The sequence below is a fragment of the Xenopus laevis genome, chromosome 9_10L (genome assembly GCF_017654675.1).
Source record: "Xenopus laevis strain J_2021 chromosome 9_10L, Xenopus_laevis_v10.1, whole genome shotgun sequence".
Classification (NCBI taxonomy): domain Eukaryota; kingdom Metazoa; phylum Chordata; class Amphibia; order Anura; family Pipidae; genus Xenopus; species Xenopus laevis.
This window is the reverse complement of record NC_054387.1, coordinates 16497787-16514737: the sequence shown is the minus strand read 5'-3', so window position 1 is coordinate 16514737 and position 16951 is coordinate 16497787. Positions and strand designations below refer to the sequence as shown.

Here is a 16951-nt window from a genome sequence, read left to right as displayed (position 1 = left end):
TTCAAATAAATGTTTGCCTTTACTTTTGTGGAATCTAAATCATCTGCAGAGGGCAGGATACATTGCGTGGGGCACACGGTTTGTGTCCGCAGCCAAGTTTTGTGGTCAAGTGTGTTATGTGCCAAGCAGCAAATATTTAATGTACGCCTGTATCTTCCTGCCCATGGGCAAGGCTGGGCTCTTTGTTCTACACAATGGGCCCTTTCTCAGACGTGCAACATTCTGTGGGACCTTTGTGCACTGCTGGTAACTTTCCCTTTATACAGTCCCCAGACTAGGCATTAGTAGGGGTCTCCGGCATGCGTTATACTGTACAGCTAGTGTTCATATACAGACCCCTGAAATGCTGCATAATTCAGCCCCTCAGATTGTCTCCTGAGCTAAGGGGGCATTTCCAAGCATCAGTCTTATGGCCGTGCAATAATTGGGCAGAACAGATGGGGGCAACGCTGTAACATCCTGGAGTTGCATTGGCCCTAGGAATGTCACACTTAAAGGGCCAGTATCAACAAAATGATTTTATTTGGATGAGCCCTACAGCTGCCCCCAGGGTCACATAGCAGCTGTTTTATAACAATTGTATATAAGGCACACGCACATATACTAAATGGTACACATATGGAGCCCTTTCATCCTCCGCTTTTCCTGGGTACACGTTCCCCTCTGTTCCCACCCACCCTCAGCCTAGCTTTCAGTACCAGTCTAACCAGTGCTGCAAGTTGCCTAACCGGTCCTTTTGCTTGCATTCCTTCTGCTCTCTCCTTGGCTCTTTGCGTCTCTAGGGCAGTAGCCAAAAGCCATGCAAATCTGATGCTGCATGGGGTGGGGGCCTTTTCTATGCATTACATTGGAATCTGCTTGCACAACCCCCGCGCCCCCCCCCCCCAAATTGCTCTGCCCCCCTTTATCTGACCAGATAACGCTGTAGTGTAGTTCCATTACTGACGAACAGGAGCATAGAGAGTGATAACCAGGTAAGGGAGTGCGGGACCGTTAGGGGAGAATCCGATTGGGGAGGCGATCCTGTGCAGTTGACTTGTTCTTGCAAGATGGGTTTAGTTCTCCTTTAAACTTGGAAAACAACCATAAAGGGATACTGTTGTCAGATACAAGAGTGATAAACTTATATCTATAATTGTATATTGTATAAAATAAGAAGAAAACGTTGGTTATTTTTGGCTTTGCACATGCTAATTGTGGATCCGCTGCTTCTTCCCTTTGTGCAAAATTCAACAGCCCTGTCGTGCTTTATGGCATAGTCAAGACCAGAGCTATAGTTCTACAAGGCACATAGCAGGGTTGTTTATACTTTATAGTTACTGCTTCCTGGTGTAGACCTTTGTCAAATCTGGCTGAAATGAGAGTATTAAAGCTAAAGGCAAAGCAAACATACATATTAAAGTTGTAAAATACAGAAATATGTGAACAGTGGAGGTTAAAAATGAGAGAGAGAGAGAGAGAGAGAGAGAGAGATTGATTGATTGATTGATTATAACCCATGACTGAGCCAATAATAAGAGCAGAGTGGGCTAGTAGGAAGGATGTGAGCAGTATGGGGCCCGTCTAAGTGGAAATACTGGAAAACATACAGATGTTAGTAATTTGTGGCATTTGGTAAAATAGGTTATACAATTAAACTGTGGGCCAGCACTAAAAGTGACCAGAGCAGAGCCTTGCGTGGTGGGCCTATAAGATGTGTCCTTGTCCATAACTACCATACACTGCCGTGTTGTAAAGATGGGCACTGTCCAAGTTCCCACTTTTTGGAAATTATCTTGTAACTGTTCCATAACATGCTATAGCTTTAAAGGCAAAGCAGTATATTTGTGTAACTGAGTGAAATTGTACACCGGTTTTGTGCATTTCTCTGCTGGATCTCCTATTTAGGAGTCGTGCAAACTGCATACATTTCCCAGCATTTTTCACCAACCTCTCAGAGTTGGATATAAAGGACTGCAAGTGTGGGGCCAGCCCAGTGCTGTATTTGTGTTTGTGTTAAGAGTATTTTGTCTTTCTCTGACTGTTTGCCTTGTTTCCCCAGGAGTTCTATGATCACACGAAAACGCTCTGGCACGACGATGGCGTGAGAGCATGCTACGAGAGATCCAACGAGTACCAGCTGATCGACTGCGCACAGTAGTAAGTACCATAGGGCTGCTGTAAATGCCACTTTTAACACACTAGTTGTGAATTACAGCTCCTTAGCAAGATGCTTCTAGTCAGAATCTCAGCTTATTTCATCTCCTGTCTGATAATGTGGCACTGCTTCTTTGGCTTAGTGGTGCCAGGCTAAGGGAGTTGGCACAGTATTCCAAATTAAAGATATCTGATATTTCACTGGGGCTACTTTCCATTTCATTTGTATAAGTCCATATTAGATCGCTTATTTAAAGCGTCTGTTGCTTTCTGTGTCTTGGTGGGTCAGTTGGATGGTTTGGATAAGGAATACTAATAACATTGTGTGGTGTTACTATTACACTTGAAAGTCTGGTTACTCCTGTGTTCCTGTGTCAATTGACCGAGGCACAATGGTGGGGCAATGGGAAGCATTCTACCTTGCAGTGCTGGGTAGTATGTTTAGTGTGTAAACTTAAGAGGCTGTTCCTTCTGAATTGTGCTCAGTACAGGGGAATACCTATGCTGCCATAGTTATAAAAGATCTCTCTGTACAGACAATGAGCAAACTTAGGGGGCTGTGCCTGCTGAATTGTGCTTAGTACAGGGGAATACCTATGCTGCCATAGTTTTATGGGATCTCTGTACAGACAATGAGCAAACTTAGGGGGCTGTTCCTTCTGAATTGTGCTTAGTACAGGGGAATACCTATGCTGCCATAGTTTTATGGTATCTCTCTGTACAGACTATGAGCAATCTTAGGGGGCTGTTCCTGCTGAATTGTGCTTAGTACAGGGGAATACCTATGCTGCTATAGTTTTATGGTATCTCTCTGTACAAACTATGAGCAAACTTAGGGGACTGTTCCTGCTGAATTGTGCTTAGTGTAGGGGAATACCTATGCTGTCTGTTTTATGGTCTCTCTCTCTACAGGTTATGAGCATATTTACTGGTGCACCCATAACTAGATTGTTTTATTACCCGTCACATTTAAAAGGCAGACACAAGACCTACTCATTTAGTCTGCAAAACTATAACCCCTGTTGAACAGTGTAACACAACAGAAGGGCTATGGGAGAGAAGCACAAACTTACTAATTCCATTAGACAAATGAAAGCAGAGCATGCAGGTGTAGGTCTTCTTATGAAGTGTTGGTGCAGAATCAGGTTTTCAGCAATGCAGGTTCCTCTGTTATTTGGTTCAGGTTACAAGAATCTTGGGCCTTTACCTGGCATGATCAGCACTGCCCTCACTGGCTTTTTTGTACCCATTTAAAACCTAAAGGAAATTGAGAATTTAATTTAGGCTTTCATTGATGTGACAGAACAAGGCTCTATGCCCTGTTAACTGGGTGGCATGGCTGTCTATAAAGTGTTAAAAGGGGTGGTTCACCTTTAAACTGACTTTTAGTATGCAATAGAATGACTAATTCTAAGCAACTTTTCAATTGGTCTTCATCGTATTTTTTAATATAGTTTTTGAATTATTTGCCTTCTTTTGATTCTTTCCAGCTTTCAAATGGGGTCACTGACCCCATCTAAAAAGCAATGCTCTGTTAGGCTACAAATTTATTCTTATTGCTTATAACTGGAGAGCTGTTGAATAAAAAAAAGCTAAATAACCCCAAAACCACAAATACTAAAAAATTAAAACCAATCACACCAATTGCTACATCATACTAAAGGTTAACGCAAAGGTAAACAACCCCTTTAAGGGTCAGGGCATACGTTCAGATTCAGGGAGATTAGTTGCCCGGCAAAAAATCTCCTCTTCCTCGGGGATTAATCTCCCCGAACTGCCTTTCCGCCAGCTAGAATGTAAATCGTCAGAGGAATGGCACTTGGAGCGTTTCGTTTTCCGAAGTTGCCTCACGAGGAAACTTTGGGCGACTTTGGAAAACAATGCACTCCGAGTGCCATCCCGCTGGCAATTTACATTCTAGCTGGCGGGAGGCAGTTCGGGGAGATTAGTTGCCCCGAAGAAGAGGCGATTTGTTGCCGGGTGACTAATCTCCCCAAATCTGAGCGTGTGCCCTGACCCTAATGCTGCACCCCACAATGGTGTTGGATGTTCGCTCCCAGCGTGTGATCACTGCATAAAGCATATTGGGAGCTGTAGTTGTGCAGCATCTAGGAGACGGATGTTTTTAGAGAGAGCTCTGGGCCCCTATGGAACATTACTGTATATGTTTAAGCCCTTCTTAGGTTCAAGCAATGTCTATAATCATCCCCCTGCTATAGTTCCAGGGATTTCTAGGCATACTGGCCTTGCATCAAAGGAAAACTATACCCCAAAATGAATACCTGAGCAACAAATAGTTAACATAATATTAAGTGGCATATTAAAGAATCTTGTCAAACTGGCATATATATTTAAGTAAATATTGCCCTTTTACATCTCTTGCCTTGAACCACCATTTTGTGATGGTCTGTGTGCTGTCTCAGAGATCACCTGACCAGAAATACTGCAGCTCTAACTGTAACAGGAAGAAGTATGGAAGCAAAAGACAGAACTCTTGTCTTTTAATTGGCTCGTGTGACCTAACATGTTTGGGTTTGTTTGTGTGCACCACCAATCATACAATCCCAAGGGGGCGGCCCTTATTTTTTAAAATTGCAGTTTTCTATTTATAATTACCCAATGGCACCTACTACTAAAAACTATATTATGAAAATAGTTTATTTACATGAAGCAGGGTTTTACACATGAGCTGTTTTATTCAATATTGTTTGAGAGGGTATAGTTTTTCCTTTAACTGGCCTTCAGTCACAGGGCCCTCTGTTTTGGCAGTTGCTACCCCTACCCAGGGCCACGATGCTTTACGTTTGCTTTATGAGAGTGTTTTCTTCATTATTTGGGAAGTGTGGCCATGATCTACCCAGGGATCCAGGAGCATTTGTGCCAATCACAGGGTTCTGGTAGGAGGCTGATCCTGCTTTGCTGAAATGCTTGTGGCCGAAAGGGAAAGTGGGAAGACAATAGTGAGCATTGTTCAACAGTAGGTGGTTTTACACACTGACTCTGCTTTTCCCTGTTCCTCCGCACAAATAACTCGCATACTTGCTAGTCCCACTCCAAGTGCACCTCCGACCCACGCATGCGACATTCGTGCATGGCACCCATCAGGAAAAAACATTTGTACCACTCATGGAGCCTGCAGCTCTCCTGTCATCCTGTTGTTTGCCTACAACTTATTGCGGCATGCTCACTGCAAATGAAATGGGAGGGTCAACAAAAGCCCCTTCTGCCCTATATGTAATATAAACCCAGAAAGCTCCTTTATCCAATGTTAGGCTGTTACAATTGGTGCAGAACCATCGGGGGGACTGATTAACTCTTTTGTTGATGTGCAGTTTAGTGGCCGTGTAACGGGGGCACATGGGAAAGTTTTTATTGTGGGAATGTGTTTGATACCAGATTCAACCCTTTATGATGTCGTTTTTATTTCTAAATGACACTGTTTACTCTGCAAATAATTCACTCTACAATATAAGATTTTATTCCTGAACCAGCAAGTGTATTTTTTTTTAGTTGTAATATTGGTGTGTAGGTGCATCTCAGGTCATTTTGCCTGGTCATGTGCTTTCAGAAAGAGCGAGCCCTTTAGGATGGAACTGCTTTCTGGCAGGCTGTTGTTTCTCCTGCTCAATGTAACTGAAGGAGTCCCAGTGGGACCTGGATTTTTACTATTGAGTGCTGTTCTTAGATCTACCAGGAATGGAACTGCTTTCTGAAAGGCTGTTGTTCCTCCGGCTCAATGTAACTGAAGGAGTCCCAGTGGGACCTGGATTTTTACTATTGAGTGCTGTTCTTGGATCTACCAGGGATGGAACTGCTTTCTGAAAGGTTGTTGTTCCTCCGGCTCAATGTAACTGAAGGTGACGCAGTGGGAACTGGATTTTACTGTTGAGTGCTGTTCTTAGATCTACCAGGCAGCTGTTATCATGTGTTAGGGAACTGCTAGCTGGTTACCTTCCCATTGTTCTGTTGTTGGAGGGTGGTATCACTTCAGCTAGCAGCACAGCAGTAAAGAGTGACTGAAGTTTATCATAACCCAAGTCACATAAGGGGGGGCCAGCTGGGAAACTGACAATATGTCTAGCCCCATGTCAGATTTGAAATATTAAAAAATCTGTTTGCTCTTTTGAGAAATAGATTTCAGTGCAGAATTCTTCTGGAGCAGTACTATTAAGTTGTGTGCCAGTGACTTGCAACTGACAGTTTGTAGCAGGCAGTAATGGGTCTCATTGTTTTCCAAGGAGCTTGCCACATGGCTTACAGATTGTAGCGCAGACAGAGAAAATGCGCCACTAGTCGCTTGCCTGGCAGAGCAGAGATTTCCAGGTGTTTGTGTACAATACCCGGTATAGCAAGTACTCCAGGGATTTATTGCCCCGGACACACTTTCTGCACTCAATCCATCACACAGGTAGGTATAGAGGGAACGTGGCACACCTCTGGAACACTTTGCTTCCCCTCTTATATTTACTGCAGGGAAAAGAGGCGGTTAAAGGAGAAGTAGACCCCTTTTTTTTTTAAAAAAAAAACCCTACCCTACATAGACCCCCCAGCCTAGCTGCTACCCCTTTTTAATTATCCCTCGGTGCAGATTCACGGCATCGGGAGTTCACGGCAGCCATCTTCTTCTCTTCGGTCTTCATCGGGAAGTAAGTTCCGTATCGGCGCAGGCGCAGTTGGAGCAGTCTTCGGGTTTTTGTCAACTGCGCATGCGCCGCCAGTCACGAAAATCGCCAGAAGAAAACCAAAGAATAAGACGATGGCGACTGTGAACTCCGATGCTGTGAAGTAAAAAGTTAGGGGGTAAGTAAAAAGTTATTGGCATTTTCCCACGGGTAGCAGCTAGGCTGGAAGGGAGGGGAGTCTTTTTTTAATAAGGGGTTTACTTCTCCTTTAATCTGTGAATTTCCTATTTGTGGCCCCAGGGCTGGGCTGCCCAGTCCTCTCCCAGACACATGCATTAGACCACACAGTGGCCCCTTGTGCTTTCCTATGCAGCATTATGCGGAACGGCTGGGCTGGTATAAAAAGTAGCCCTGTCCTGCCAGTCATTAATGCCCAGTGCATTGTGAAGCCCGAGTGCTGGGCGGGTCTCGTTCTGCCCACAATGATTAGGATGATTATGTCATGACAGCTGATTCCTGCTCTGCCATGCCATTGGCTGCTGCAATCTCCATTTTTCTTCCTCCTCCTGATAGAAAGGGCCCCGGTTAGGGAGGTTTCCTGAACTCAGTCTGCTGGATCTTTCTAACGGACCCTGTCAGAGGAATGAGCTGTAGGGCAGGGGGTATCACTCACCCTCCTATGCAAACTACAACTCCCAGCTTCACTTGTCAGACAACATATTCATTTCTTTTCTTAGGAGATGCTCCTCAGCAGGTTTCATTAAAGGCAGCTTTTATAATTGATACAATAGGTACGGACATTCCACTGACGCTGCTGAGAAATATCAATTAATGTTCAATTAATTAATCAATTAATTATACCAGTCTGGCTGCCCTGGGATTACTGAGCTGCCACATTGACACCCCAGAGGGAAGAGATTTTAGAAAAACAGCCAAAAAAAAAAAAAAAAAAGACTTCTGGTAAAAAGATAAGTAGGGTGGTAAGTTGACCCCAAGAGGGGCCCCAGTTATGGTGAGATTTGGGGTGAGTGCTTATTTGTACCCTGGGTACCCCTGGAATTATAGCAGGGTGACTGTTACCCCAATGTTTCTATATATCTGTAAACTTGTTATGAGCTAAGGGGACCCAGTCTGAAGGCCAGTTAGGGTGAGATTTGGGGTCAGTGCTTATTTGTGCTCTGGGTTCCCCTGGAACTATAGCAGGGTGACTGTTACCCAATTGTTTCTATATATCTGTAACCTTGTTATGAGCTACGGGGGCCCAGTCTGAAGGCCAGTTAGGGGGAGATTTGGGGTGAGTGATTATTTGTGCCCTGGGTACCCCTGGAACTATAGCAGGGTAACTGTTACCCCAATGTTTCTGTACATCTGTGAGTTTGAGGATGTGGGTACCCCTGGGACTAAACTCTCAATTTTACCCTTCCTCAAATGCCTTTTGCCAAAGAAAGACATTTCTATTACTTGTCATGCTCCGAGCCCCCCCCTTCTTTAGACAATGGTATTCTATTATTCTATTATTTGTCTATTTTTGAGTGTGAGTGGTTTGGGCCCTTCTCTAGCAATCAGGCAGTCATTTGAATGAAGAGGGTCTGTAGAGCGAGAATAATAAAGTTGTAGTCTGGGGATGGATTTGCTTTCTAGCTGGGTTTGGTGGTTTCATGTCTGATTTAAAAATAATAATAAAAAAATAAACTATTGCCTCTTGTTACAAAATATCAATGGGTGTACAAATGATGGGAGTTGTAGTTGTTTAACATCTGGAGGCCCTGTGCATATGAGAAGTATTGCCGTGCTCCTTGTACCCACCCCTAGGGGCCCCTCCTCCCAAACTGCTTATGCAAACTGTGTTTTCAGAGCCAGCGCAGGGCTATTTTTAGTCCCGGCTGCAGCAAGCAAAGGGGTAGGGCTGCATTTGGGTCACGTAGGAGGGCAATTCAGGGGGTGTCTCCCTGTGCCGGGCTGCAGCCACCGGATTGGTGATCAGATGACAAGCACACAGCCCTCCCAATCCTCTCCCGCCTCCATCTCTGCTGCATGAGCAAATGGCACCCAATGATTTCCCTTACACACCAGTGTCCCTCTTGCCCCTGATTTCTCTTTTGGGGGTTCAGTGTCTCTCTTTGCCTCAAATAATAGGAAAACAGCAGGCAGGAATTTCCCATAATAATTGTCCTTGCCCCATAGAGCTTCAAGTCCATGGATTTGATACGAGATGCACAGTGAAATTGGGGCTCACCCATGGACCCAATACATATAAGTGGGGGGGTTGGTATTTGCAGTAACTGGTGCGTGGGGCAGATGCAAAACATATTTCTGGACTTTAAATAAGAATGGAGCATTTTATGAGAATTTAAGGCACAGGCACATGCTCAGATTCAGGGAGATTTTGTCTCCCGGCGGTAAATCGCCTCTTCTTCACGGCGACTAATCTCCCCAAACTGCCTCCAGCTGACTAGAATCGAAATTGCCGGCGAGATGGCACTTGGAGCGCTTCCTTTTACGAAGTCGCCCAAGTTTCCTCGTGAATCTGTGATGTCTGTTGCACTTTCTAGAGCCATGGCTCTGCCAGAGTACGGTGGCTCAGGAGGGACGTGTGTCCTGCTGGCCGTCTGTTGTCTATCAGAGTGAGTTGTTAACTTATTGGCCCATGTATGTGATAAACGTCAGGTTTAAAGTCACCTACCACATTTGCCCATTTCCAAATAGCTTGTATAGACCCCTATTATGATCATATTGTTAGGGACTGTCACACTGGTTTGGCCAACCCCCAATATAAAGTTGCCAAATGAGCTGAACTTTTTGGCTTTAGGCAGATGCCACCTGCCACCTATCATTCACTTGAATGGCAACCACCTGAAATCACTAGGGCAGTTTGGGCTGATGAACACCAGTTCTAGAACCATCATGGCAGGGGCAGAGAGTGATTCTTAGCCAGTCGTGTCCCAGCCAGCCAAGTGCTATTTACATGCAGGCAACTATAGTGCATCCAAGTTTCATTCTTTGGTGCCACTTGCCCTTTAAACCACTGCAAGCACCTTCCTCTTCTCTATGGGCAGGGCCAGTTCAGTGCCTAATTAGCTCTAATAATATCTGCGTAGAGCTGGGCACCGGCCCCTTTTTTAATATTAGAGGGAATAATATTCTAATATTAGAACAGGTATATTAATCCTACACTAATTAATGAGGAAGGTATAAATATAGCCGGGGGGGGGGGTCTATTTTGGGAAGCGTGTCCCAGGGCACTGCACTCATGGAGGCTCAGATGAGTTATATTCTTTAATATTTAAATTATTATATTTAAGTTATTATAAGCAACTTTTCAATTGGCCGTAATTTATTTATTTTTAATATACACACACACACACACACACACACACACACACACACACACACACACACACACACACACACACACACACACACACACACACACACACACACACACACACACACACACACACACACACACACACACACACACACACACACACACACACACACACTTTTTTAATTATTTGCCGACTTTTTCCAGCTTTCAAATGGGGGTCGTTGACCCCCTTTAGAAAACGAATGCTCTGGCAGGCTACAAATGCGGTTTACATATTGCTACTTTGTATTACCCCTCTTTCAAGGCCTCTCCTTTTCATATTCCAGTCTCTTGTTCAAATCAATGCATGGTTGCTAGGGTACTTTGGACCCTAGCAATTGCAAACTTGAGAGCTGCTGAATATAAAGCTAAATAACTCATAATAAAAAAATTAAAAGCAATTGCAAATTATCCTAACATATCAGTAGGGGGAACCCTCCCTGGTGCTACTCACTGTTACAGGTATGAGCCAGTGCTCTATAGCGCCAGGCCCCGACTGGCAATCTGTGGGTTCTGGCAAATGCTGTGGGGCTGCTATAAGGTGCCATAGAAAGTCAGTATTTAGTGGGCTGGTGGGAGCTGTGTGGGCTGATTGGGCCTCTGTGTACCTGAAATGCCAGGGCCTATTTTAATTCTCAGTCCGGACCTGTATAGCGCCCCCTTTGGTTGGCAGCCTGCACTTTACCTGTGCGCACGTTTTAATTCCCACATTCGCTGCCTGATTTGGGCCGGAGGCAACAAACAATCGCAGGATTTCCATTTGTTCCGTGCGCCTATATATAGCGCTTCCGCCTCACATTTGCTTATAAATAACTTTTATTTTTGTTGACTAGAGAGCACCTGCTCCTCCTCTGGGTTCTGCCGTGATTGGTTAAGCTGGGGGAGAAAGCAGCCAATGGGTAGATGGGTCTGGGGTGCTCCCTGTGCAACTGGAAAGCAGAGTCTGTGAGCAGTACTCTGAGCCATTGTTTTGGAGTGGAGTTGTAGCTATAAATATTCATTGATTGCCACCGAGAGCCCACAAAGTGAAAGGAAAGGATATCCTGCATTAAAGTCCCTTTCTATCCAGCCGGCTGTTAGCATTACACATCAAAGCTTCTACCTGCAGCTGGCTGAGTATTATGGGAACCCTAGTCTTTCTAGGCATTTATAGTGTATACTGGGAGTTGTAGTTCAGCACCAGTTGCACGCGTTTTCTTGGCATAGGGCCGAATTCCCTGTTTGCAGGGTGGCAGTTGCGGAATTCAGCTCCATGGCAAGAAAAAACATGCAACTGGTTCTGAACTACAACTCCCAGCATGCACTATAAATGTCTATAAAGACTAAGGTTCCCATAATACTCAGCTGCAGGAAGTGGCCAAGCTTCAGTCCCGCCGCTGCCTGGCCACGCTCCAGATGTCTCTCACAAGATTTCGAAACTGACGCAGCTATTTATAGAAAAGTCGTCCAGTCGTCATGACAACGGAGAGGGGAGGCCAGGGCGGCTGAAAGCTATTTCTGGGCTCCTCTTGTAATATAAAACTGGGAAAGTTCCCTTATCTGCCTGAAACTGGCCTGTGTCTGGATGGAAAGCCAGAGGGATCTGTCTGCAGCATTGATCCCCCCTTTCTATGGGCCCCAGGGATGAGGGAGTTATACCGGAGAAATCTGGCTGCTTCGGGTGTGGATTCATTCTAACCAATAATAATGCTCCATTGATATTTTGCCTTTGTCTCCCATCTGCTCTTGTTACATGGCATTCTGGGACTTGTGACGGCCCATTGTATGTGTGTGTGTGTGTGTGTGTGTATATATATATATATATATATATATATATATATATATATATATATATATATATATATATATATATATATATATATATATATATATATATATATATTCTGATTGTCTGAGCCCTCACTGTATCAGTGTTACAACAACCAGCCCTAGAAAATGATATCCAAGCAGCTCCAGTGCAATCCACCATGTTGCACACCTGATCAGCATTTAGATCCCTGCTGCAGACTGAATAAAGGGGAAGTTAATTTTCTCTCTAGGGCAATCAATGTGCCACACACCATGTGAAGGCAACACTAAGCCACAGTCATCGGCCTGGGAGTAGTTTTCCCATGCACTATGTGGCCTTGGCTCTGTAACCTTCTGTGGAAGTGCAGGAAGTGACGTGTCCGACTGGAAATCCCTCCCACCATCAAAACAAAAACAATCTGATCTCCTGAGAGGCCTTTGAAGAAGTATACCCCATTGGTGGCGGTAAATAATAAGTAAAAGCAATAGGCAGAGATGGTGCGCTAATATTCCTTTTCAATATATGCACAAACACCTAAAAAGAAAGAACCGTATATAGAGTAGTACGTTTAGCACTTCTTGAATGTTTTACGATGTTAGAACTACTCACAATGCAGATCATCAAAAATAGGCGCGTAGATTGGTTCCCTGTAGCAGAATGTATACACGCGATGTGAGTCTATGCGGTAGTTCTGGAAAAGCAAATACTACAGATAGTGAAGAATCGTCAGGAATTAAGTGTAGGCCCTGCGGGTCCTATAGACTTACCAAACGGCAGCAGGATAGAGCGATAGGTAAGCTGCGGGATAACCGCTCGTATATCCGAGACGCTGTTTGCCACCGGTATTTGGATGCAGGCGGCCTCATAGATGTAGTCGGCGTCCCTGACCGGTGCCGTGTTCAGATTCCACCTCTCCTTATCTTTTTCTTCTATTGCAATCGGTCTGTAAGCCTCGAGGTGCAGTGTATTAATTGAATAAGCAATCAAAGGGGGGAGCTAATCTTTTCAAACTTTTATTAAATAATTAAATAAGGCCCTCTGAACACGGCACCGGTCAGGGACGCCGACTACATCTGTAAGGCCGTCTTCATCCAAATACCGGTGGCGAACAGCGTCTCGGATATACGCTAACATCGAGCGGTTATCCCGCAGCTATCGCTCTATCCTGCTGCCGTTTGGTAAGTCTATAGGACCCGCAGGGCCTACACTTGATTCCTGACGATTCTTCACTATTTGTAGTATTTGCCTTTCCAGAACTACCGCATAGACTCACATCGCGTGTATACATTCTGCTACAGGGAACCAATCTACGCGCCTGTGTTTGATAATCTGCATTGTGAGTAGTTCTAACATCGTAAAACATTCAAGAAGTGCTAAACGTACTACTCTATATACGGTTCTTTCTTTTTAGGTGTTTGTGCATGTATTGAAAAGGAATATTAGCGCACCATCTCTGCCTATTACTAGTATCTATAGTGGAAGTGTGGATCCACTACTTCTCGTGCTGCTTTCCCCGTAGAAACTTCATATACAACAGCGCAGACTTCATCCATTACTGAATAAGTAAAAGCAGACATTATTATTATAATCTTGTACTTATAAGGCACCAACATATTCCACAGCGCTGTACAATACAAGCTATTTTTATGCTCTGGGATCTTAGGAACCACCTGCTTATTGTAGTACACGTGGTGTATTCTCAGTAGAGCTTTCAGTGCTACAGTTCCTCCTTTCATTAGGCCTGAGAGCCAAGGCAGCACATCAGGAAGGTGCTCACTTTATATTCTATCCCCCCCTGTTTATATAGATACAGTAGGTTGAGAATTTTTTTTTTAAAAAAAGGTGCATTTGCTTCATCCTCTGCTTTCTGTCCGAGTATAACCTCTGTCACTCTAGTTCTTTCCATTTAAAGGGGAGATGAACTCAAAATGAAAATGTTTAAATCTAATAAATAGCAGCTTCCCAATGCCCATTCATTCTTAATTCTCTTAATTCTTAATTGTTATTAAGAGCAGTGTCTGTCTGCCCCTTTCAGTTTCCTTTGCTTTGTCCGCTGGACAGACTTACAATGAAACTAAACTGACGACACTTAGTTCTCACCAATGGGCCCAACGGGGTGCAAATGCCACATGTTACTTTAACCTCATTGGCTACGAGTGAGAGAGAACTTTCAAATTAAACTGAAATGTTCTGGTTTGCTGGAAAATCTGAAATTAATGGTTTTCTTTTTTTCTTCTCTTTTCAGTTTTCTAGACAAAATTGACATTGTGAAACAGAATGACTACACGCCTACTGATCAGGTCGGTTCCCTCTGGGTATAGCGCCAGCTAGTGGCCAAGGTTACACATATTCCTCTCTATTGCCAGGATCACATGCCTCCAGGCACATATATTATTGGATGATACTGGGCTCTGTGTGAGCATAGGGTGCACCTGGGGTGGTGGATCTGCAGGCTGTTCTGACTCATCTATAGGCTTCATAAGTCATTTAAAGAAGTAGCAAAGGGTTGCAGAAGCAGTTAGGACTGGAGGAAGAATGCAGGGGGGCTGCCTATAGAAGTAACTGGGTGCAGGACCCCAGGGGTCTCTATAAAGGCCTAACTCTGTTGTCTCTCCCCAGGACTTGCTGCGATGCAGAGTTCTCACATCAGGGATATTCGAAACCAAGTTTCAGGTGGACAAAGTCAATTTCCAGTAAGTGCCTGTATTCTTTGCGGTTTGTCTTCATTCTTTGAGGCCCCGCTCCTGTGAATGGTTTGGGGACCAGTGACCATATATTTTTCATTGTACAGCGAGTCTGGGATATTGACAAATAACTCGCTCTTCTTATACCCCCATGTGCCCACTTACCCCAGCTTTGATAACACAACTGTTTTCTCTTCCTTTTGAGGTTGATACTCCATTTATTTTTTATCCAAGTGGTTGGCTTGCTCAGTTTCAGCACCTGCCCTTGTCTCCTGGAGCAGCAGTGCAGTAAATGAAGTGTAATTGATCATCCCTTATGTGGCATGAGACTATAGCTCTGATCCCCCAGCGCCAGCCCAGTGTCAAAAACCTGTAATTGATAAGTCGTCTGCAATGGGCACATACACGCGGCGCGCTAAATAACCAACCCTTGGGGAAAACCTAAGTCCCTCACACACCTCTGTGAATAAGTTCCAGATTACAGCACCTCCTCTTTACTTTACAGCATGTTCGATGTTGGAGGCCAGCGAGATGAGCGCAGGAAGTGGATCCAGTGCTTTAACGGTAAGAAAACTCTCATGCAGATATGACCATGTTTAAGGTGTATTCACCCCACTTTGTGTGTGTATCTACAGCTGCAGTGAGTGGTTGTATTAACGAAGCAGTTCACCTTTAAGTAAATTTTTAGTATGTTATAGAATGGCTAATTCTCAGCAACTTTTCAGTTGGTCTTATTTTTTTATAGTTTTTAAATTATTTGCCTGCTTATTCTAACTCTTCACTGACCCCCCCCCCCGCCCCGAAGAAGACGAGATTTGTCTCTGGGCGACTAATCTCCCCTAATCGCAGCGTTTGTCTCTGCCCTAAAGGGGTTGTTCACCTTCCAACACTTTTTTCAGTTCAGTTTGTTTCAGATCGTTTACCAGAAATAAAGACTTTTTCCAATTCCTTTCTATGTGTGACTGTTTTTCTAATATTTGAAGTGTAAAATGTAATTTTTCACTCTCTAAAGCAGCTCAGGGAAGGGGGGTCGCTGACACTGTAAACTGTTCTAAATGGATACATTTAGTTGATACATTTTTTTATCTTTGTCCCTGCTGAGCAGAATGCCTGGATTTTATTAAAGGCAGCTGTTAGAATTGATACAATAGTTGCTGATATTTAACAGAAATGTATCAACGAAATGTTGCAAAATTCTAACCGTTCAGAATCTGCACCTGAATTACTGAGCTGCCAGACTCAAACACCAGAGACAGGGACATTTAACTTTAAATTTAAATTTTTGGGAAAAAAACTGTCAAAAATAAAAATGGAAAGTAATTGAAAAAAGTCTTTATTTCTGTAGAACAATCTGTAAACAACTCTACTAGAAAAAGTGTTTGGAAGGTGAACATCCCCTTTGAAGTAGAGGCCTTCTGGGATATGCCATAGCCTGTAGGTTATACAAAGGGTGGCAAGTCAAGGTCAAAGGCATGTTAAAAGGGTCCTAGTTGTTAGTTAATGGTTTTGCTTTTCCCTCTTCTAGATGTCACAGCTATAATCTTCGTTGTAGCCAGCAGCAGCTACAACATGGTGATCCGAGAGGACAATCACACCAACAGACTCCAGGAAGCATTAAACCTCTTCAAGAGTATCTGGAACAATAGGTACAAATATCTCTCCTTTTCCCCTTCTGCCCCACACTGTGCCTCTTTTTTTTCTTTTGGGCAACAGAGCAGCCTTATAAGCTAATACTTGCCATGGACCCGTCTGAGATGCAGCAGTTGATTTTTCATTGGCTCTGCCTATGGAGCTTTGCATTGTGAGGTTAAGGGGCAATTGCAGTTATTGTGGCCCTAATGCAGTTTAGCTATGGAGTATGGGCAGCTCTGGTGCCTGCCATTGCCTCTCTCAGTCCTTGTGTAACGCCCAATATTCTGCTTCCCTCTCTTTCAGGTGGCTACGGACCATTTCAGTCATTCTCTTCCTCAATAAACAAGATCTGCTCGCTGATAAGGTTTTAGCTGGGAAATCTAAAATAGAGGACTACTTCCCTGAGTTTGCCCGCTACACCACCCCAGATGATGGTAAGCTCTTCATGCACAACCTGGGCACTGACCAACCATGGTGCTCAGTCCTGTCCCTGTTTGTTGGATGCACAGATCTCATCCAGTAGAATCAACTGTATATATACAGTAGAGTTAGCGTGGGGGTCTTAGTCCTATCCTATCATCCAATTTCATCCTCATCATCATTTCTGTCCCCTACAGCAACTCCAGAATTCAATGAGGATCCTCGAGTCACAAGGGCCAAGTATTTTATTAGAGATGAGTTTCTTGTAAGTATCAATGTTTTTGTCTTCGATCTGTGCAGT

General features: G+C 44.1%; 1 protein-coding gene across 1 annotated transcript in view; it reads left to right on the top strand.

The window, feature by feature from the left end:
* gnas.L (GNAS complex locus L homeolog) overlaps nt 1-16951 on the top strand; it is a 47527-nt gene that overhangs the window by 27906 nt on the left and 2670 nt on the right. Inside the window, 7 exon segments of the mRNA NM_001090213.1 lie at nt 2042-2139; nt 14160-14214; nt 14534-14607; nt 15104-15162; nt 16124-16244; nt 16534-16664; nt 16848-16915. Of these exon segments, the coding sequence (NP_001083682.1) occupies nt 2042-2139; nt 14160-14214; nt 14534-14607; nt 15104-15162; nt 16124-16244; nt 16534-16664; nt 16848-16915 (606 nt within the window).